Source organism: Pyrus communis, chromosome 2 (assembly GCF_963583255.1).
Source record: "Pyrus communis chromosome 2, drPyrComm1.1, whole genome shotgun sequence".
NCBI classification, from domain to species: Eukaryota; Viridiplantae; Streptophyta; class Magnoliopsida; order Rosales; family Rosaceae; genus Pyrus; species Pyrus communis.
The window spans coordinates 169080-190202 of record NC_084804.1 but is presented as its reverse complement, the minus strand read 5'-3'; the positions used below and the strand labels follow the sequence as shown (position 1 = coordinate 190202).

General features: G+C 38.0%; 3 protein-coding genes and 1 non-coding gene across 4 annotated transcripts; 3 read left to right on the top strand and 1 right to left on the bottom strand.

Annotated features, from left to right (window-relative positions):
* The first annotated feature begins 142 nt into the window (after nt 1-142).
* On the top strand, nt 143-2499 carry LOC137725641 (trihelix transcription factor GTL1-like). The gene is made up of 2 exons (XM_068464396.1): nt 143-633; nt 1230-2499. Exons 1-2 carry the CDS (start codon nt 143-145, stop codon nt 2218-2220), a joined length of 1482 nt encoding a protein of 493 aa, XP_068320497.1. The 3' UTR covers nt 2221-2499.
* Nucleotides 2500-3166: 667 nt separating this feature from the next.
* On the top strand, nt 3167-5329 carry LOC137721762 (nuclear transcription factor Y subunit B-3-like). Its single transcript, XM_068460786.1, has 2 exons — nt 3167-3236; nt 4465-5329. The coding sequence occupies exons 1-2, from the start codon at nt 3167-3169 to the stop codon at nt 5259-5261; spliced, it is 867 nt and encodes a 288-aa protein (XP_068316887.1). The 3' UTR covers nt 5262-5329.
* A 185-nt stretch (nt 5330-5514) lies between these two features.
* On the bottom strand, nt 5515-5586 carry TRNAT-CGU (transfer RNA threonine (anticodon CGU)). Its single transcript has one exon. It is a non-coding gene; the product is annotated as a tRNA-Thr (tRNA).
* Nucleotides 5587-7723: 2137 nt separating this feature from the next.
* LOC137725146 (sister chromatid cohesion protein PDS5 homolog A-like) lies at nt 7724-20611 on the top strand. Its single transcript, XM_068463735.1, has 34 exons — nt 7724-8043; nt 9172-9375; nt 9479-9660; nt 10182-10308; nt 10407-10625; nt 10730-10946; nt 11035-11180; nt 11276-11421; nt 12021-12170; nt 12291-12339; nt 12420-12611; nt 13521-13703; nt 14049-14203; nt 14283-14409; nt 14513-14662; nt 14758-14817; nt 15036-15172; nt 15290-15407; nt 15561-15695; nt 15786-15985; nt 16159-16315; nt 16419-16565; nt 16977-17057; nt 17163-17600; nt 17678-17824; nt 17925-18032; nt 18159-18238; nt 18439-18490; nt 18595-18681; nt 18808-18845; nt 19000-19062; nt 19158-19306; nt 19523-19947; nt 20068-20611. The coding sequence occupies exons 1-34, from the start codon at nt 7951-7953 to the stop codon at nt 20116-20118; spliced, it is 5013 nt and encodes a 1670-aa protein (XP_068319836.1). The 5' UTR covers nt 7724-7950; the 3' UTR covers nt 20119-20611.
* Nucleotides 20612-21123: the final 512 nt, after the last annotated feature.

The following is a 21123-nucleotide window of genomic DNA, read 5'->3' as shown; positions in this document are numbered from 1 at the left end:
GTTTGGTAGTTTTCTTACCATATTAGCAGGAGAGAGTCAGTGGCCATTGCTGACCAAAATTAAAAAAAGAAGAGAGGAATGGGCACACGCGTGGCATGTGAGATGATCACGCAGTAGGCACGTGACTCCACTGACAAAATTGATGACCTCCGTAAATTCAAGTTTTAAAAGGGCCTTTTACCTCTATTTTACTTTCCATTTACCAAAATTCATTGCGTTTTCACCCACCGCTCTCAAGTTGTCGGCCCAAAAACCCTCGCTCGCGCCGCTGTTATCTTTCCCTGGCTTTACCTCCTTTTTATTTTTTCTTTGGTTTTTAAATAAATATGTAAAAGAAATTGAATTTCTCATTTTTACCGTGGTCGTCCCCGGGGGCGTGAGGTTTATGGCAGAGTTAACCGGCGGGCGGCACTTACCGAACTCGGACGCCTTTGGAGAGCAGATATCCCCGTTCCCTGAGAGCACGTACGACCTTGTGTTCGAGAATCCGACGCCCGCGGTTCCCTCGCCGCCCCAGAAGCTGCGTCCTGTCAGGGGCGGTGGCGTCAGGTCTCCGATGGACAGCGGAGGAAAGCTGGAGGATGTTGGTCCGGCTAAAGTTGGGTCGGGAGACGAGCTGGAGGACGAGTCCAGGTCAGTCTTTGTTTTCTTTTAACTCCAATCCAAAGCTTGAATCTTTTTGTTAACCAAACAAATAAAGATTGTTTCTTTATCTTTTTATTTATTTTTATCATAATTGTGTGAGCAATGGGGTAATTGGATTAATGGATTATGGTCCGTTAAATTAATTTGATGTACTGCTGGTTTTTGTATACGGCATGTCGTGTTATATAAGCACATGATGATGGTTTGGTTTAGTGACTTACTCTCATCGATAAATAAGTGTATTGTTTTCCTAAACCCTGACCCATAAAATTAAAAGATAATTGGTGGTCTGCGTATTCCTACATATAATGGTTGGTTGGTCTTTAGATTGTGGAGTGTGGAAACTAGGAGACGTGGGATTGTGACTTGTTGGCCATTTGAAGGTTGATTAGTGTTTATTTATTTGTTTATTTTACTAATCATAATTTGAAGTTTGATCAGTCTCCTAAACAGTTAAAAAAAGACATTGCTTTTTTAACTAGTACCAGCTTAACAGAGTGTTGAAATGTATGTTGTTTTAATCAACCAAGTTAGCATTCCCTTACCATTTGAACTTTAACAGAGTGTTGTCCATTTTCGTTCAGTTCATCGGCGGATGATGATGATGATCGTGATAAGTGTTTGAAAGCACAAGGTGAAGAACCCATGAAACGGAAGAGAAAGACAAATGTGAGGACCGGAAACAGACTTGAAATTGAAAGGGTCGAGCTCTTTCTGGAAAGTCTGGTGAAGAAAGTGATGGAGCAGCAAGAGCAGATGCATAAGCAGTTGATAGAGGTGATAGAAAAGAATGAGAAAGAGAGATTAGCAAGAGAAGAAGCCTGGAAGCAGCAGGTGTTAGACAGACTGAAAAGGGATAAGGAGATAAGAGCCCAAGAGACATCTCGCAGCCTTGCGCTCATTTCCTTTATCCAGAATTATTTGGGCTCTGAAAATCAAGTCCCCCAACCATCACCATCACCATCACCAGTACCGGAACAAGCACCCGCACCAGCACCAGCACCAATACCATTATCGGTAGTACCTAATTATGATCTTCAACGGATGGAAGGAAATGGGAAGGCAGACAATGGCATGCAGAGAGACCTGATGTTGGTGAGTAGTGATGCAACGAATAGAAGATGGCCAGAAGCTGAAGTACAAGCCCTTATAACGCTGTGGGCTGCTTTCGAACACAAGTTTCACGTTGCAGGTAATCCAAAAGGACGCATATGGGAGGAGATATCTGTTAAGATGGGAGAAATGGGCTACGTCCGGTCCGGAAGGAAGTGCAGGGAGAAATGGGAAAACATCAACAAGTATTTCAGAAGGTGCATGGGACCAGACAGTAAGCGTTCGGCAAATGCCAAGCTTTGTCCATATTTTCATGAATTGGAGTTGCTCCACAAAAGCGGTCTCGTAAGTTTCGGGAATGGCTTTAACCGCACAAGCAACCAGAATGAGGCCAATATTGAAAAACAGGAGCAAAAGAGTGAAAAAAGGAGTGATGACGGTATTCAAACCCCTCCTGCTTTTGATAACGGGGATGGAAGTGAAGGCAAGTTTCAGAGAGAGAGAGAGAGAGGGATGAGTTGAGATGAATGCTGGGGCTCCCCTGCTCTGCTCTTTGATGGATGGCTAATATTATACGATTAGTGGTTTGATTGATGTTTGGGTCGGTCATTTTCTTCTTGAGAATTATCTTACATCTCTCTGGTGAAGGTTAATTTTGTTGTATCTTGATTGAACTTTTTATATGCTATTGAGTATTGACAATTAACTTTCTACTGCGACTGTCTGAAGGGCATGCATTTAGCAGAGGCGTGGTGTTTGCTTTGCTAATCGAAAGAGGGAGACGAACATAATGGCAGCCACCAAAATAGACCCAATTCCATATTTTCTTCAAATGTTAAATTATGATACCAACACTCGAATAGTGATGAATGTTGAGGAATGGTGGCGGTGATGCCATTTGCCATGCTGGTGTGTATGTAATGTGCATGATGTTTGTCCGTGTAGGGAAACAATACCATGCCCTGCCTGACCAGAGTGTAAAGGAAATCGTCGCCTTGCCGGCCGTGGGGTTAACAGTTAAGACGTACTCTTTCACGAAATTAAATTATTAAGTTCACTGTATATCTTTTCTTTAATAAATAAATCACATTATATATTTGAAGAACGGGTCTTGGACTGATGAACGTAAGCCCACAACTTTTTTACATTTGGGTCAAAAGAAAAAAATGAAAAGAAAGGCCCATCTAAGAATCACGTGATCCGGTTTCGACAGAGCGATCCGTCTCAAACGTTGGACCATTTTACCCAACTCTAAAAATAAATATATATAAATAAAATGAATACGCGGCGCTAGGATTGCCACGTGGGCTACGTTTTAAAGCAGTATAAAGGTCGACCCTTGCCAAGTAATAGCTGGTTCAAACTTGACTCGAGTCTTCTCCTCTTTCAAAAACTGTTGAGAGAGAGAGAGAGAGAGAGTGAGACTGAGAGAGTGTGAGAGTGAGGCAGATCAGGGCAGGAAAATAGAATGAAACGATCAGGAGGTTTCCATGGCTACCAAAGGACCGCGACCACCCCAAACACAACCTCTGCTTCTGGTAAAAACTATATATTCTTCCTTTTCCTAATATATAGTTTCCCTATTCCCTTCCCTACGTATTATTTCACATTTCCTACAATATATCTACACACACACACTCTTCTTTGACATATATGTGTGTGTGGCACTATTTTTATATATCTATTGCATTGCATGTCGTTAGATGTATATATCTTGGTTAGTTTATAGCCTGTCGTTTGTCTGTCTCTTAAATCTATCTATAGGTGTACACTCTTATAAGGAAACACATGCATTTGTGTAGATCTTGCACCAATTTGATGATCATTTATTTCACAAGTTAATTTTTAATTAGTTCTAATTCCATTTTCATACAGTTGAGAGGTTTCAGCTCTTTTTGTACTCATCCTTCGATATATCGCAGCTCCATTCTTGAAGATTTAATTATCATTTCATTCTGTTTTCAATTAATTGATCAGTGATCACACACAGACATCCTACCTGCTCCCTCTCTTCCAAAGTCGATCTATACATAGCTCTGTTCAGATTCCTCGATATCTTGATATATATGATCACGATCTGATAATTATGCATTGTGGTTTAGAGTATTTATGAATCCCAACTTTGAGAAAGAATGAACATTATATGTGCTTGTAATTAATTGAGTTATTTTTATTATTACCAATTAGTTTTACCATGAAAACTTAATTTTTTTCATTTGAAAAAGATATTGCTGATCTGTCCTCTTAGGCTCGTAGCTAGAGAAGAGAAGACAGTTTACAAGTGGCAACCATCTTACATGCAATCTGTTCTCCATACCGAACAAGTGGCCTCCATGCATGCATATACATATACGATCACACATCCCCCGGCCCCACTCCACTTCATTCTCCATCCGTCCGCCTTAGACTTCTTGTCTCTGCCTGTATTCCACAATATTATTCTAATTTCCCATGAGTTTTAATTATTCTTATATCGATTCAGGAAAGACAAAACCCTAGTTATATATAATACTGAAATACGTCATTCCTTCTCCTTAATTTGCCTTCCAAAAAGAAACGTACGTACCGCGGGAACTAAATAGTCAAATTTCTATAGGTTTTATTTGTTTTTAGACATTTTGTTTTTCATTTTCTGTCTGTACATTCATGGCCTTTTGTACAAATGAAAATAATATTAATGAACCAAAACAAACATAAACGTACTGCAAGTATTATCCATTTTCACGATCATTCGTACACTCATATCTTAATTGAGAGTCCATGCAGGGCTGAAACCATCAGATATCAACCTGAGGCAGGCTGAGATGAACCAATACAGCATGGGGATGGGGAGACAGACTACGGCCACCTCCAACGTTAACAATGTTTTCAACAACAACAACGTTAACCACCCCTCCAATGCCAATACCACTAATGGCACTGCCGATGATAACGAGTGCATGGTGCGAGAGCAAGACCGTTTTATGCCGATAGCCAATGTGATAAGAATCATGCGCAAGATCCTTCCCCCACATGCCAAGATCTCTGACGACGCCAAGGAAACCATCCAAGAGTGCGTCTCCGAGTACATCAGCTTCATCACTGGGGAGGCCAACGAGCGCTGCCAGCGTGAGCAGCGGAAGACCATCACTGCTGAAGACGTGCTGTGGGCCATGAGCAAGCTCGGCTTTGATGACTACATCGAGCCACTCACCCTCTACCTGCACCGCTACCGCGAGATGGAGGGCGAGCGTGGGTCCTCCACCACCTCTTTGATGAGAAGCGAGTCCTTGGCCAAGGGGGCGGGTACTAGTAGTGGTACCAGCAGCAGGTCAATGGATCACCACCAGTACTATGGCACCTCTATGGCGGCTGCTGCGGCTGCTTTTCATCATCAGCATGGCCATGGCCTTTTTGGTTACATGCAGCCGTCCGATGTGTCCGTCTCCAACAATAATGCGAATGCTGCAGCAGCATCTGGATCGTCCTCCCAGCTCCAGGGTGGTGGTTCTGCCGCAATGCCAAATGGTGATCACCATCAGCCACATGCAAATGGTGCAAATGGTCCAAGTGGTGGAGTGTGAATGCATGAAATGAAATCACCAAAGTGCTGACTGGTGAACTGAGAATAATGTAATGTTAGGTCGGTCCTGCGACGACAAGTAGTTCTGTAATAAAATTAAGGACGCTGAGGTTTTAGTCGTGTGCATTAATTGGGGTGTTTTTGCTTGAATCTTAATCGATGACCGCACTCCATCCGGCATTGTCTCTACGTCTAAACCTTGCAAAGATAGTCGGGACACAAAAAAAAAAAAAAAAAAAAAAAAAGCAGAAATTAGCTCCCAGCGAGGATCGAACTCGCGACCTTTCGCTTACGAAGCGAACGCACTACCACTATGCTATGGAAGCCAATTGGTCATTTTTTTAAAAACTTTTTTATAATTAACATTTGTAGATGAACTGCTGCGAAACATCATGCACAGACTTAAACTTCTGTTATCTGTTCATGCTTAATAATTCGTTAACGGTTTAGTGATATTCTTCCTCACGTGAAAAGTCTTAGGTTCCATTTTCGCTAAAGACGAATTTGAACCATATTATTACTAGCCTACCGTAAAGTTTAATCCACATAATATCATTTGTTAAAGAAAAATAATAATAATTTAACGTGTAAAACAAACTATGATGTCACGTGAAACGTGAGAGTCGACTGGACTTTCATGTGGAGACTGGAGAAGGCATCATCAAGTTAAGGAACCATATATACTTGAATAGTTCAAATTTGTTTGGATACCCTTCAGAATTCTCCAACCTTTTTTTTATGGCTAAAGCGGTTGCCAACTTGCCGTCTTTTACAGCTTTTCTTTCTTCTGGTGCTTTTTCTCAAACCCCGGCAGCTTCTTCAATGCATTCCCCATCTCTCCCTTGCACCCTGTCAACCACAGATGACCCGGCTTGCTGCACCTTTTGTTCACCGCATAACAATACATAATCTGCATTCACAACTCCAGTTTCCAAACCCACAAAAAAAAAAGAAAAAAAGAAAAAAAAAACGGCCTTTGGTAGCGTCTATTAAGGGCCCCATACCCTGTTTTTCAAATACATTGAATTTTATTTATTTATTTAACAAACGATATTATCTAAACTAAAGGGAAGATGTGGGTTTAGCCCTCACATTAGGTTACCAATAATGTAGTTCAAATTCGCCTTTGGTGAGAATGAAACCTAAATCCTTTCACTTACAAGTAAAGAATAATACTACTAAACCGTAGTATACATTGAATTTGATACTTTAGAATAAGAGCACTTTTATATGAGACCGAAATAAAATATATAGAATAAAATTAGGGGATTTTAACAAAACACTCGGAGTACTGTTTACTTGAACGAAAAATGACATTTATACTCTAAAGAGTCATTTATGGTATTATTCACTTACAACATTTTTTTGTCTTTTTGATTAAAACTATAAAATTGAACCGTATGAAAACCGACCAGCTGCGTCAATTTAACAATTGTGACACAGCTGTCCATGTTTCTTCGACCAAACGAGGTATCAAACTGTCCACTTTCAAGTATCATGCTCAAAAGCATGTTACGATGTTGGCATTACATTGATTCCCCCCCCATCCATTTGTTGCTACCTATGATTTGGTATTTTTTCGTATTACTTTTCATTTGGTATTTTACAACTTTATCCAGTCAAAAACTCATAAGAGCTTATCTTTGTGATTAAACAAGCACGATCAAATTTCTCTGTAACTTATTAGGAATCTAATTTTGTTCTTTAATCACAAATTTGTAGACAAGTAAATGCATCCTAACATGCACATAACGATTGTTCTTGCAACAGTGATCTAGGGTACCTGTCTTATTTAAAGTTTACTATGAGTTATATTCATCTTCTACTTACAAGTAAAAAAATGTTAAGTTATAGCCCTTGTAGATATTAAGTAAGATATTAAATTATTTTTCAATTTCTTGTAAATACATCGTTGTAATAAAATTTTTGAGTAAGTCAACTATTTTTGAAAACTTTCCTTTTTTCCTTTCAGAAAATGTCCAAGCAATCAAAACTGGGACTTGGCCCGCCACGAGAGGTGTGCATTTTAGTGCAATATTTCCTAGGGTCGTCCAAAAGGTTTCAGAATGGAACAAGCTCAACTAACAATATGATACTAAAAATGGTTAAAGTTAGAGAAATTAAAATTTCAAACTAAATTTGTAAACTAAATAACATGTCATTAATAAAAAATAAGTACGTTAATTAATATTTAACTAATAATTCAATCATCAACATCCACCTCATTTGATATACAAAATTTAGTGTAAAAATTTATTTTCTCTAGTATTATTATTTTTTTAAAAAAAAAGAGAAAAACAAAAAACGGTGTTTGCCAACTAAAAAAATGGAGAAATGTGGTCAACAGGGACATGACTGGGAAATAACTAAAATATAGCGGCAATAAAGGAAATGTGCCATCTATAATAAGAGTTGTTAATATATAAAGGGGTAGGGGCAGAACTTGCGAAGTCAAAAAATTTCTCTTACATTCGCAGTTCATTTCGCATCGTTGTTCGAAAGGGCCAACCCCCCGAGACTTGAGAGAGAGAAACAAACTCGGGCACACTCAGTGAGTCACGGCCCAGAAAAAATAGACAGACAAACAAGAAGCTCCTCTTCCTCCACTACCTTGATTCTCACCCTTATCGACTCCATGAGGGAGGTCTCACTGCCCTGAAACGACAGCGTTTGCCCCCTCCCACGAAGAGATGGCCCAAAAGCTCGAGCAGCTGCTCAAGGAGGTGGGATCGAAGCTCGAGACCCCTCATTCTTCCAAAGACGCTCTCGTCAAGCTCTTAAAGGTTTTGCATTTCTCTAATTCCTTATTTTGTGTACCCAATTTTTCTTCTCCTTCGGAATTATTACTCAAAAACTTCTCCTGTTTCGTGGAAATTGACGCTCGGTAACGTTTAGTTATTTTAGTTATTTTCTGTTTGGTTGCTACGAAACAGGTGAAAAGAAAGCGAAAGCTAGTATTAGAAATTTTGAGTTCCCTTCACTTTTTCTCCATGGTAATTTCTTCGTCGAGATTGAAATTCTCGGCTACAGCATATAAATTAACTAGTTCAATTAGGGTTTTGGTGAGGAGATTAAACATAGTTAGCCTTAAGATTTCAAATTACACTTCTTTTTTGGATTTTAGGGATTCGACCGAGTGTTCAGTGAACTTTCTCTGTTTAGAAGTTTTGATTTTCTTAAATTTGAACAAGTTTGGGGGACAATTTCTCTGATTTAGGGTTAATATTCATGCCCTCGGGCTGTGTGGCTTTAGTGGTGGCTAGTTATGTCTGTGGTATTTAGATGCGAAAGAAGTGAGTGGAAGAAACAAAATCGGGATTCCAAGTATTATGTTCACTTGTGAGACTGCTCCAGATTTACACGGGGAAAGATTCTAGATTTTCTTGATAACTGGGAAAAAGTACATGACTTGACATTGAAGTTCAATTATTCTCATGATTTGTTAAATTTAAGCACATCTGATGGCAAAAAAACATTTTTGCTAGTTGTTTTGCAATGTGCCAACTATCAGTCCAAATGTGAAAGCATTTTGTACCCATTCTATGTGATAAATATTTCAGTGACCTAATGACTATAAGAATTTTAATTTGTTTATAGCCAGTAGTGGAATAGAAATATAGGTTTGTTATTCTGAATTGCAAAATGACTATAAGAATCATGGAAATTTCAATGTTATTTTATATTTTCTCGTGATGATAAGAACAGATCTTTATGATTTCATCTTTTCTGTTAACCCATTGTTCCACTAATTAATGTCTGTTGCAATTTTTCAGTTTTAAACGATACTCTAAACATTCTTCTGATAATCAGTAAAGTGGATGCATATAATTGTGTGACTTGTGTAATTTGCATGTAAATTTAGGTTGAATTTAAGATGCTATTATTATTGATTATTTTCTTCCAACTTGCAGCAAGCTGCATCATGTCTTTCGGACTTGGATCAATCACCTCCAGCGTCTACGTTGGAGTCAATGCAGCCTTTACTTAATGCAATTGTCAAGCCAGAACTGTTGAAGCATCAAGATAGAGACGTCAAGCTTCTAGTTGCAACTTGTATTTGTGAGATAACTCGGATTACTGCACCTGAAGCTCCTTATAGTGATGAAGTACTAAAGGTGCATTTATTTTATTAAGTCAGCTGGTTTAAGGATATACTGCGTTTTCATTTTGTCAATGTGTACTCTCAGTCTCACCTGATTGTTCCGAATATCTTTGCAGGATATATTTCACTTGATTGTGGGAACTTTTAGTGGATTGAAAGATACAAGTGGTCCGTCATTTGGTAGAAGAGTACTCATTTTGGAGACTCTTGCCAAATATAGGTCATGTGTTGTAATGTTGGACCTCGAATGTGATGGTCTGGTGAATGAAATGTTCAGTACATTTTTTGCAGTTGCCAGGTTTGTTTTGTTTCTTGTAATTATATGTATATGAGTTTGAACTTTGAGGAATATCTTGTTATCATATCCTTCAAAGCATATGATCATCTCTCTAAGGTGTTCCTTTCTTTTCACTATGTTTCATGAGTTAATTTACTTTGATTAAGTTACTGGAACTCTATAATCTATGTTGCTATATATTTCCAAGATAATGTCTATAGATCAGTCTGATAATGGGCATCAATTGGTTAGTTAGTTTCAAAATTAGCTTTCCTATAATGATAGAACAAAGATGCAATACTTGAAACAAGAGAACCTTAATCGCATAAAATGTGAATCCTTCAAATAGAAAGTTAACATGGGATACAACTAGTAGCAACACATGTTATCTGCTAAAACTTAAAAGTGCCCCGGGAAGGGGTGGTTGGGTTGCTGTTAATTGGTTGACTGCGTTTCTTTCTTCTTTCTAAATGTTTATTATTGAAGGAATAGTTTCTGCTTCAATTTAATAATTACTGTTTTGAAATTTGTCACATATGCAGAGATGATCACCAAGAAACTGTTTTGTCATCGATGCAAACAATCATGGTTGTGCTCTTAGAAGAGAGCGAGGAATTGCGAGATGATCTTTTGTTTATTGTATTGTCTATATTAGGTCGTAATAGAAGTGTAAGAATCTTCTCTATTTTCTGGTCTGTGGAATTAAGTTTATAGTTTTTCTGGGTCAAGTTACAATGTGTGCTGACCTTGTGAAATTCAAATACTAGGATATCACTGTGGCTGCTAGGAGGCTTGCCATGAATGTTATAGAACAGTGCACAGGAAAGCTTGAATCTGGCATTAAACAATTTCTTATATCATCAATGTCAGGAGACAACAAGTCTGAGAATCATCAGATTGATTACCATGAAGTCATCTATGATGTATATCGTTGTGCTCCCCAAATCTTATCAGGAGTTGTCCCATACCTGACAGGAGAGTTACTGGTATATACTAATCCAATGTCTGACATTTCAGCTGTTCATTCTACATGACATGGATATTTTTAGTTGGATGAACAAATTTAAAGGAAAATTTTGAACATCTGCAGACTGATCAGCTAGAAACTCGTTTAAAAGCGGTTAGTTTAGTTGGAGACCTATTCTCTCTGCCAGGCTCAACCATCTTCGAAGCCTTTCAGCCAATCTTTTCAGAGTTCTTGAAGAGGTTGACTGATAGAGTTGTGGAGGTTCGCATGTTGGTCCTCCAACATGTCAAGAGCTGTATGCTGTCAAATCCTTTCAGAGCTGAAGCTTCCGAAATAATTTGTAAGTTCTTTGGAGTATTTAGATGCATGCTGTCAAATCCTTTCATATCTTTCACCTGCTGATTGTGGGCTGAAATAACATTTTCTAGCTGCCCTCTGTGACCGGCTATTGGACTTTGAAGAAAAAGTACGAAAGCAAGTTGTTGCTGTAGTTTATGATGTGGCATGTCATGCCCTTAGTTCCATTCCACTAGAAACTATAAAACTGGTTGCAGAGCGCCTTCGAGATAAATCTGTATATACACTTGTCCCCCTTATCTTTATTTGTGTCCATTTAGTAATTTTTTTTTCCTGTCCATTTTTCATAATGCTTCATTTCCCCCTTCTCAGCTACTTGTTAAAAAGTATACCATGGAGAGGTTAGCTGAGATATTCAGGGTTTATTGCGCAAAGTGCTCTGATGGTCCACTCCTATCCAGTGATTTTGATTGGATTCCTGGGAAGATTCTGAGATGTTTTTATGACAAAGATTTCAGGTAAGCCCTTCAGGGTTTCAATTGTTTATTGGAAGTTTGCGTAGTCCAATACGTCATATACATATTTGTTATATATAGGCTTTTGCTGTTTCCATTGTACAGCAGTTGCAGATTGTGATAGGAGGAACCAAGTAATGATAGGTTCAAGATCTTGATGTATATCTAGTTCGTCCTTGTTGTGAGATTTTTATTTATTTATTTAATATATTAATTAATAAAATGCGTTATAAGAAAATTCTGATTCACTCTCTGACTTTTTTTGTTTGTCAAATGGTTTGATTAAAGATCTATTAACTACTTTTCTACGTGATGATTTGCCTATTTAAAATAACCAAGGTTCCTAGATCGACACTTGACACAGGTTGTAATCTACTAATACTATGCATGGGTAGTCTATCATGTTTGTTGTTGAGATTCAGGTTCTGACAACTGCAAGTGCAGAAACTCAAATTGTTTACAGTGAATGGTCATGATTGTATTGATGACCAACACATTAGATTTATTGTCGAGTGATAGCTTTAATAGTATTTTATATTTTGGGGTTTTCCCACTTGCTACCTTCTTTTTGAGTCTGAATGTTGAGCACTTCAATTTTGCAGATCTGATACAATTGAAAATGTTCTCTGCGAGTCCCTGTTCCCTACTAACTTTTCAGTAAAAGATAAAGTTAAACATTGGGTGAGGGTCTTCTCAAGATTTGATAAAGTTGAGGTTAAGGCTCTTGAGAAGATTCTGGAGCAGAAGCAAAGGTATGTTGTTAATGCTTGGATTGGATACCAAGCTACGACTTTCAATAATCCTCAACTTTTTGATCTTGGTATTTGATGATTTGTAAACTGATTTTCAGGGGATTTCTTCTTGGATTGCAGGTTACAACAAGAGATGCAGAAGTATCTGTCACTTAAGCAGATGCATCAGGTTAGCAAATACTCCAAGTTTGAACTGTGCAATGTCATATGATGTCCCAAGCAATGTGACTCGTTGTGATTCAAATGCAGGATGGTGATGCTCCTGAGGTCCAAAAAAAAATTCTCTTTTGCTTCCGTATAATGTCACGGTTGTTTGCTGACCCAGTTAAGGCTGAAGAGAATTTTCAATTTCTTGATCAACTGAAAGACGTTAACATCTGGAAGATCTTAACAAATCTTGTTGATCCAAACACTGGCTCCCAGCAAGCTTGCACCTTACGGGTAAGGAGTAACTCACTCACTATTGTAATATTTTATAGTAAGTTCTTTAACGATAAAAAGCGGCAAAAATGGTTTGCACTAGCAAGGCAACCTCTATCTGAAATCAAATGCCTCATGCTTTACTCTCATTCTGCCATTGCATCAACATAATGGGTGTCAATCTCACCACATTGGACATATAATTGTTACGTCAACAACTTTAGCTAGTTGATACCCCCACCTCCAACAGGGCAAAACACACACACAAAAAGACAACTAATTTGCTGCCTATATGCATTAAACTTCCTATCATATCCCACCTTCACATAGCTTTACGATTCTATGACCCGTCTAGTTTTTCTCCATTGTTCTTGCTTGATACAGCTGTAGTGGAAATTGTTCAAGGAGGTTAGAGCAAGTTGGTTTATTGCAAAGGGTTGTTTCGAGCTTCTAAGCACCAAGGCTTTAGGGAAGGGGAAGAAAGCTAAAGCTTTGTGGGGCTGTGAGGATTATTAGGGAGTGGGAGTAGAGGAACTATGGGGTAGGGTAAGATACTGGCCAGCCCTGTGGGCATCAGTTTCGAATGAGTTCAGGGAGTTCAGGGATTATTCTCTTTCTTATATAGTGAATGGATGTCTTAGCAGCCGTAAAATGAATGTGGTTCAGCTTTAGTTACTTGTAAAGTAGTCCTACTTGAGAGGTCCTAGCTAGTTTTGCTAGTTGTTTGATTTCTTATCCATTTGTTGTAATTCCTTCTATTGTTTTCATAAAATTCTATCATTTCGTCTCCAAAAAAAAAAAAGCCTGGTATAGGATATGATTTCTGAACCTAATTTTCTCTCAGCTTTCTTATTTTGTATTAGGACATGGAAACTGCATGTTGAGGTTGTATTTAAATTGATATTCATGCAAACCTTCTTTTAATTGCAGGATGATTTGCTTAGGATTCTAGGTGAAAAACACCGACTATATGATTTTCTTAGCACTTTCTCAGTGAAGTGTTCTTATCTACTTTTCAACAAAGAGCATGTAAAGGAAATTCTTCTGGAGGTTCTTGTACACAAATCTACCGCAGATATGAAATATGTGCAATCTTGCATGAATATTTTGGTGGTAAGGATACAATTCTTACTATCGCTTTTGTAGACAAATCTGTAAAATGTTTGCTCTGATTACTATCTGCTCAAGCTAGTAAACAACACTTTTCCCCTGGTCTGTGGATCAACAACTATGTCCCATATTTCTGCATACTTTTGCTTTCTTGTATTATTATATTATCTGTCAGGGACCTCAGGGTCAAATTTTTTTATCATTTGAGATTGGAGGTTCTTACAATGTTATCATCTTTGGCCTCATATATTATAGTTAGCAAGAGTTTCCAGTTTCATTCCCCCAAAATTTAATGTTATTTGAGCATTTTCAAGTCTAAATCCTAATTCTCTTCTAATGCATTTTCAGATTCTTGCACGCTTTAGTCCATTACTACTCAGTGGGACAGGAGAAGAACTAGTAAATTTGCTTAAAGACGATGATGAAACCATAAAAGAAGGGGTTTTGAATATTTTAGCAAAGGCTGGTGGTACCATCCGGGAGCATCTTGCAGTGTCATCAAGGTCCAATTGTTGGAATTTGAACTATTATGCTATTCCCCTCGTATATATTGCTGATTGTTGTCCTATATTTATGTTGCAGTTCCATAGACCTTGTATTGGAGAGGTTGTGTTTGGAGGGCAGTCGAAGACAGGCAAAGTATGCTGTACATGCCCTCGCAGCGATAACAAAGGATGATGGACTTAAATCACTCTCTGTTCTATACAAGGTTTAAGATTAGTGTTACTTTATGTGCACAATTAGATCCTCTTAAATTGTATAATATTATGATAATGTTAGCAGATGGGAAGTTGATATTTCTCAATTTGCAGAGGCTTGTGGATATGCTGGAGGAGAGGACACATTTGCCTGCTGTACTACAATCTCTGGGGTGTATAGCTCAGACTGCAATGCCAGTTTTTGAAACTAGAGAGAAGGAAATTGAAGAGTTTATAATTGAAAAGATCCTAAAGTGCAATAATGTATGCCTGTCTAATTCACTGAACTTGTGATATATCTTTAATTTTATGACACAATGATAATTTGTTTTCTTGCGTATGAATGCTTTACTTTTCAGAAATCAGGTGACTATAAAATTGCATCCTGGGATGACAAAAGTGATCTTTGTTTGCTAAAGGTTGGTCAATTTTGAGAGATTTTTATTTTTATTTATCGTATAGAATTGTGTGGGTTTAATTTCTTTGTTCATTTTGATCCTCCAAAAGGAATTAGGTAACTTTTCCAGGATATATTAGTGTAATACAGTGACTCTTTGGATTTAATACCTTTTGGCAAGCTCCTTATACATTGGGTTACTCTTTCATTTTTCTTGGTTTTTTCTTTTTTGAATTGTAGATATACGGGATAAAGACATTAGTAAAAAGTTATTTGCCTGTCAAAGATGCTCATGTTCGCTCTGGCATTGATGGTCTGCTGGAAATCTTAAGAAACACACTTTCTTGTGGAGAAATATCAAAAGACATAGAAACAAGGTAAGTTCAAAATTGTACATTTTCTGGTTATGGTTGAATCAGGTTGATCAATCTACTTCAGTTTGTTGTTTGTAATATGCGGCGTCAAATTTCACGTAAAGCTTTTGTGATCTACAGTGCAGTTGACAAGGCTCATTTGAGGCTTGCTTCTGCAAAGGCGATTCTTCGTCTGTCCAAGCACTGGAATCATAAGATACCTGTTGATATCTTCTACTTAACCTTGAAGACTTCAGAGGTGGAGTTTTTCTGGTTAATCTTTTCAGTATTACTTGCTGTATTTTTTGTTTTTGTTATGTTTTTCCTAATACAATTACTTAATTGTCGTATTCATGCAACTAGATGTCTTTTTTTGTCTTTATTTATTTGTTTATTGTTTTTGGTCTTCTAGATTAGTTTCCCTCAAGCTAAGAAAATTTTCCTGAACAAAGTTCATCAATACATGAAGGACCGGCTTTTAGATGGAAAATACGCTTGTGCATTCTTTTTTAACACATCTGGATCAAAGTCAGTGGAGTTTCAAGAGGTATCGATACTAGGATTTATTCATTCAGAGTAATCATCCTTGTTTTAGCGTGTTTATTGGCTGAAGTTTGTATTTTGGTTTAAATGGCAGGAGAAACAGAATCTCGCAGACATTATTCAAATGTATCACCAAACAAAGGTGCGGCATCTCTCCATGCAGCAATCTGATGCCAATTCATTGACTGCTTATCCGGAGTACATCCTCCCATACTTGGTTCATGCCCTTGCACATCATTCTTGCCCTAATATTGATGAATGCAAGGATGTGAAAGCATTTGAGCCGATATACCGGTATTATATTCCCTCTTACATGAATTTATAGATATGTTTTATATGAAATCAGAGCTGAAATGATTGACAAAATGAGGCTGAATTATTCTATATCTGTAGTTAAATGGTATCTTGGCATTTATTTTATTGTTAATGCTCATTCTCACTGAGTTGTCGTTTTCTGTATTTTACAGGCAATTGCACTTATTTCTGTCTATGTTGGTGCATAGAGATGATGATGTCAAGTCAGAATCTAGTAGCAACATTGAAAAGGAGGATATTTCTGCTATAATCTCTATCTTTCAAAGTATCAAGTGCTCTGAAGATATATATGATGCAACAAAGTCAAAGGTTGATTGATACTGTTTTCTTTATTCAGGTTCTCCTGAGCATATTCAATCATCGGTCCCTCCCCCTGTTCAAGCTTACTTATGTGGTACTTTGAAATTTTCAGAATTCACATGGTATTTGTGACCTTGGGCTGTCAGCTACCAAGCGCTTATCCCCAAAGGAGTATGATTTACAAGGATTGCCTGCATCAGTTCCTCTACCTTCTATGTTGTACAAACAGTATGACAAGAAAGAAGGAGATGACTCTATGGTAAGGGATCCCTTTTCCTTTTTAAGTCACTTGCTGGATAAGGCAGGTAATGTAATGATCAAGAGCAGGTGCCTTGCCTATGTGTTGAGCATGCGGTTATAGTTTCTGGAATGAGAGATTAAACCCACATTTTAGACTTAGAAAGTGGACTATTCTGATTTCTTGCTTGTGTACAAGAGTTAAGAACTCAAAACAACATGACTTCCAAAGAAAAATAGCGTAATTATTTTCAAGAATTAGTCACTCTCCATGATATGTGATTGAGCCAGACTGCTTAAGATATTCTAATGCTTTGTGCTAAACTACTTGGGTTAAAGTTAAACCAACATCAAGTTTTTCTTGTAATATTTTGCTAATTTTGGTCATATTCTCAATTTCTTATGATACCAATTTAGTGCTTGTGTTTGATAGGCCAGTGAAGGGAAAACGTGGTTGGCCGATGACTCTGTGCTGGCTCACTTTGAATCTCTTAAGTTAGAGTCTAGTGAGATGGTATGTTATAATACTGAAGAACACTTGCACTCTTGAAATATGCTGTGATATTTGGTGTATCATTGATCTTTTAGTAACTTGTATGCGTTTCTTTCATCACAATAGGGACTTTCAGAGATTGCTGAAGATGAACTTATGAAAGATGGTGAAAGAGATGGAGGTGAAGTGCCTTTAGGAAGAATTATAAAGCGCTTAAGATCTCAAAATTCCAAGGCTAAAAAGGCAAAAAAGAACAAGGCATCATCAGCTGATGCAGAGAATGCTGAAAATAGTGTTGATATATTGAAAATGGTCAGGGATATAAATTTGGATAATTTGGAAAAGCCTTCTAAGTTTGTGTCAAGCAACGGTCATGAAAATCTTCCAAGCAAGAAATCAAGAATGGATCTAAAGCACGAAAAGGAAAACAAAAGAAAATCTACCGAGGCAACGTCTGTCCCCATTCCTAAACGTAGGAGGTCATCATCCGCTCATGGTGCTTTCAGATCACCTAGAAGTACTTCAAAGTCTCCTCTAAGTGCTTCAGTAGACGATGTAGACAATGTAATAATTTTATCATTTCAATCCATCGACATGAATGCTAGGATTCACCACAGCTCTAAAATTAAATGTCTATGCAGAGAAAACTGGTTCAAGGCACCGAGTCAGATTTGTTGGTTTCATGCTTCCGGAAGAATGCTACCTCCTCGTCACAACGTAAAGGCAGGGCCTCTGACCATGGTCTTAATGATGAGACAAATGAAGTTGGAGAAGCCAGTGACCATGAAGTGAGTTCTCTTCCAACTTTTTTTTATTCAAAATGCATAACATCATGGTTCTTTTAGCTGTTCAACATTGTAATAAACTTATGTTCTACCTTTATTGCAGGAGCCTAATGTGCTGGAGGCTGACAAGGAAGACCTAAATAGTGATTTCAACTCTCCTGCAGGATCCATCAAGAAGCGGAAAAGAAAGAGCATTTCTGGTTTGGCAAAGGTAGTTGATTTACACCTTCATATCCAACATCACAGTGGTGATGTCATTAAAACTGGCGCACCTTCCATTATGGTATCATTAGTATGTTGTTTCTGAACTGATGCAGTTTTCTATTTTCATCCGTAGTGCAAATTCAAGGAAAGTGGAAAAGATGTCGAAGACTTGATTGGTTGCAGAATAAAAGTTTGGTGGCCAATGGATAAGCGGTGAGTGCTCTAATAGATAATCTGCAGACAAGACATACAGATTGAAGCTTTCCTTTTTGCTGATTATTATACCCAAAAACTGTCCCTTTCATTTCTAATTTCCGTCTTACATTGCTACTATATGATTATGAACTAGTTTATAAGAACCAGAATATAAATAAGCACTAAAATACTTATTTGGCTTATTTTAAAATCTACAGATTTTATGAAGGCACAGTGAAGTCGTTCGATACGTTAAAGAGGAAGCATGTGGTAAGCTGCACTTTCTTTCCCTTATCATCTCTTGGATATATAGATAGCCTGTTGTAAATGTGCACATTTACAAATAATTTTCACTTGTTTATGTCATATGGAAGATACTGTATGAAGATGGAGATGTAGAAGTACTACGGTTAGAAAAGGAACGGTGGGAGCTCATTGACAAAGGTCGCAAGCCCACAAAGGTGTGAAAAGTTTTGATCAGAATTCTCTCCTCTAGCTGATAGCGTTCTGCAGTTCTACTTCACATTTCCAGTAAAGGAACACATCATGACATAATTCTGACACATTACATGTTTCCTCATTTACAGAAGTTAAATTCGTCAAATAAATCCCCTTCAAAAGAAGTGTAAGTATGGTCTTTCTGATGCAAGCCTGTAGATTATATGTTCTTCAAAGTGATTCACCTAACGATTTTGGGGAATATTTGTTAGCCTTGAACGGGATAGTGGTATTGATGTCTATGGTACGCCATCTCATTTTCTTCTCTTTTATTATTACAGGTCCCCTGGTCAAAAGAATAAGCGCACAGGTGGTTCGCGAGAGAACAAAAAACCAATTAAAACGTGAGTGAAGTTTGCATCCCTTGCTTATTTGTCTGGTACTTTTTCTTTTTCTTAATAATGAAAATTGTAAATGTGATTGGTCTCTGATTTTGTAGAGTTAAAAGGAAAAGAACACCAAAGAAAAACTCGGCTGGGAAGAAGGGCGTATCAAAAAGAAATCATTGGGGAAGTAGGGAAAAAGAGAGTTCTGAAGTATCGAATGATGAGCCTGCCCTTACATCTAAAATTGATGAAATCGACTCAGGTAAGATTTCTCATCAGTTTTCATCTTGATGCCATAGTGCTTGTGACATATGATATACCTATCTGTAACGGCAATGACGTTTGGTGCAAAGGTCTGGGTGGACCTGTAAGAATTCTGACATGTAATGAAACGTAATGATGGCTGATCCATGTTTTGTTTGCGTAATGATTCCATGTTTTGTTTGTGTATCTAATCTTGAATCAATTTCTTTTGCAGGTAGTTCAGAAGAAGAGAATGCTGAAAAAGTGGACGAGAACGTGACAGATGAGGGGGAATCTGACACGGAAGTGAAGTTTGTTTCTGAAGGACAAGGGTTGAAAGATGCAGAAGAAAGTCCAAATAATACTGAGGAATCTGATGAAGAGAATACTGGTTCGGAAGGGATCCCTGCTGAAGACATGGACAGTATCCCACAAGATGCCGAAAATGGAAATGAGGAGATGCAACACTCAGAAGAGAAAGAAGCAGATGAACTAAGTGGAGGGTCAAGAGGGGTTAACGAGGAAGATGCGTCAGATTCTGAAAGGACTCAAGAAAAAGATGATATTTCTGGTAGTCCCTTGAAACAGGAGAAATCCCATGTAGAGCCTTCAAGTCTTTCTGATGCCGGAGATGACGAACTTTCTGATGATGAGCCTCTTGTACTGGCCTCCAGCCTTGCTTTTTTTTTTTATATGCAAAATGCTAAAGCTGTGTTAGTGGCATTTTAAAGTGAAATTCTTAGTTTTAATCGTCTTGTTTCTTGTGTGCCATGGATGCAGGGCAAGTGGACGCAACGAGTAGTGAAAAAAGGTTCAAAGCGAGTGCGATAAGTGGTGGAGCCATTTTGTACCACTTTTACCTTGGGTTGGCTGCGAGGCTGTGAGTAATCTGTGGCGTTGCAGTATGGCGTGGGTGGTGAAAGAAGAATGAAGAATGAAGAAGGGTGGCCGGCAGCATTGATGTAGAATGTAAAAAAGACAGCGTAGGCATATAATATGCATATCCCACTGACTGTAGGTGAAGAAGTGTTAAATGGTTGTAACATTTTGGGTATCTTTAGCGACAGCAGCGACTGTACGTACTAGACCTGGGACTTGGTAATGGTTAGCTGATAGATTTTGACATGCGATGAATGGGCTCTAGTCGAGTCTGAGTATAGTCTAGTTGACGCTAGTTTACCACCACAATTTATGCTTGAATGGCCGCGACATGTACAGTAGAGTTTATACGTGGGGATAATCGTGTGTTGTGTTTGTGTGTTAATTCTTGCTTGAATCCTAATAACATCCATGGAAGTGATAATTGGAGGGCTTTGTTTTTTTTCTTCTTCTTGTTGAGTTTCATGTGAATGTTGGATTCGTTTTTCGGATTAGCTAGCTTTGTTTGCAGACAGCGGAGGGCAATTGAGCTTTCTAATGATAATTGTTCACATGGAATGGAATAAAATGGAAAGACGCAAGTTTGTTTGTTTATATATTCTTCACCCGCTCACCCACAAGGGCCACTACACCACCATTATGTACCGTATATACCATCACCATGTGTTTCAAGTTCATCTTTGATTTCGTATGCTAATGTAAGGAAAGGCATCCCTTCATATCCCTTCCACGTAATTCACCAAGCTAGGGCATCCGGATCATTAAAATTTGGATCCAACGGCTAACGTTATCATAAATTTTAAAGTGAGCTTCTGTTTGTAGCCGTTGGATCAAATTTCAATGATCCAAATCCTCGAACTTGATGGATTAGGAGGAAATGATCCCTTTCCCTAATATAATACAGCGATTATTGGCAAGCAATTATTATTTACGTTTCCTAAATGAATGAAATGACAT

What these genes read in the sequence shown, in the direction of transcription:
- LOC137725641 (XM_068464396.1), top strand. Translation starts at nt 143, where the DNA reads ATGACCTCCGTAAATTCAAGTTTTAAAAGGGCCTTTTACCTCTATTTT. An exon ending in GAGCTGGAGGACGAGTCCAG is followed by an intron (nt 634 to 1,229) that starts GTCAGTCTTTGT and finishes ATTTTCGTTCAG; the next exon opens with TTCATCGGCGGATGATGATG.
- LOC137721762 (XM_068460786.1), top strand. Translation starts at nt 3,167, where the DNA reads ATGAAACGATCAGGAGGTTTCCATGGCTACCAAAGGACCGCGACCACC. An exon ending in AAACACAACCTCTGCTTCTG is followed by an intron (nt 3,237 to 4,464) that starts GTAAAAACTATA and finishes GAGTCCATGCAG; the next exon opens with GGCTGAAACCATCAGATATC.
- LOC137725146 (XM_068463735.1), top strand. Translation starts at nt 7,951, where the DNA reads ATGGCCCAAAAGCTCGAGCAGCTGCTCAAGGAGGTGGGATCGAAGCTC. An exon ending in CATCTTGCAGTGTCATCAAG is followed by an intron (nt 14,204 to 14,282) that starts GTCCAATTGTTG and finishes TTTATGTTGCAG; the next exon opens with TTCCATAGACCTTGTATTGG. An exon ending in AGATCCTAAAGTGCAATAAT is followed by an intron (nt 14,663 to 14,757) that starts GTATGCCTGTCT and finishes TTTACTTTTCAG; the next exon opens with AAATCAGGTGACTATAAAAT.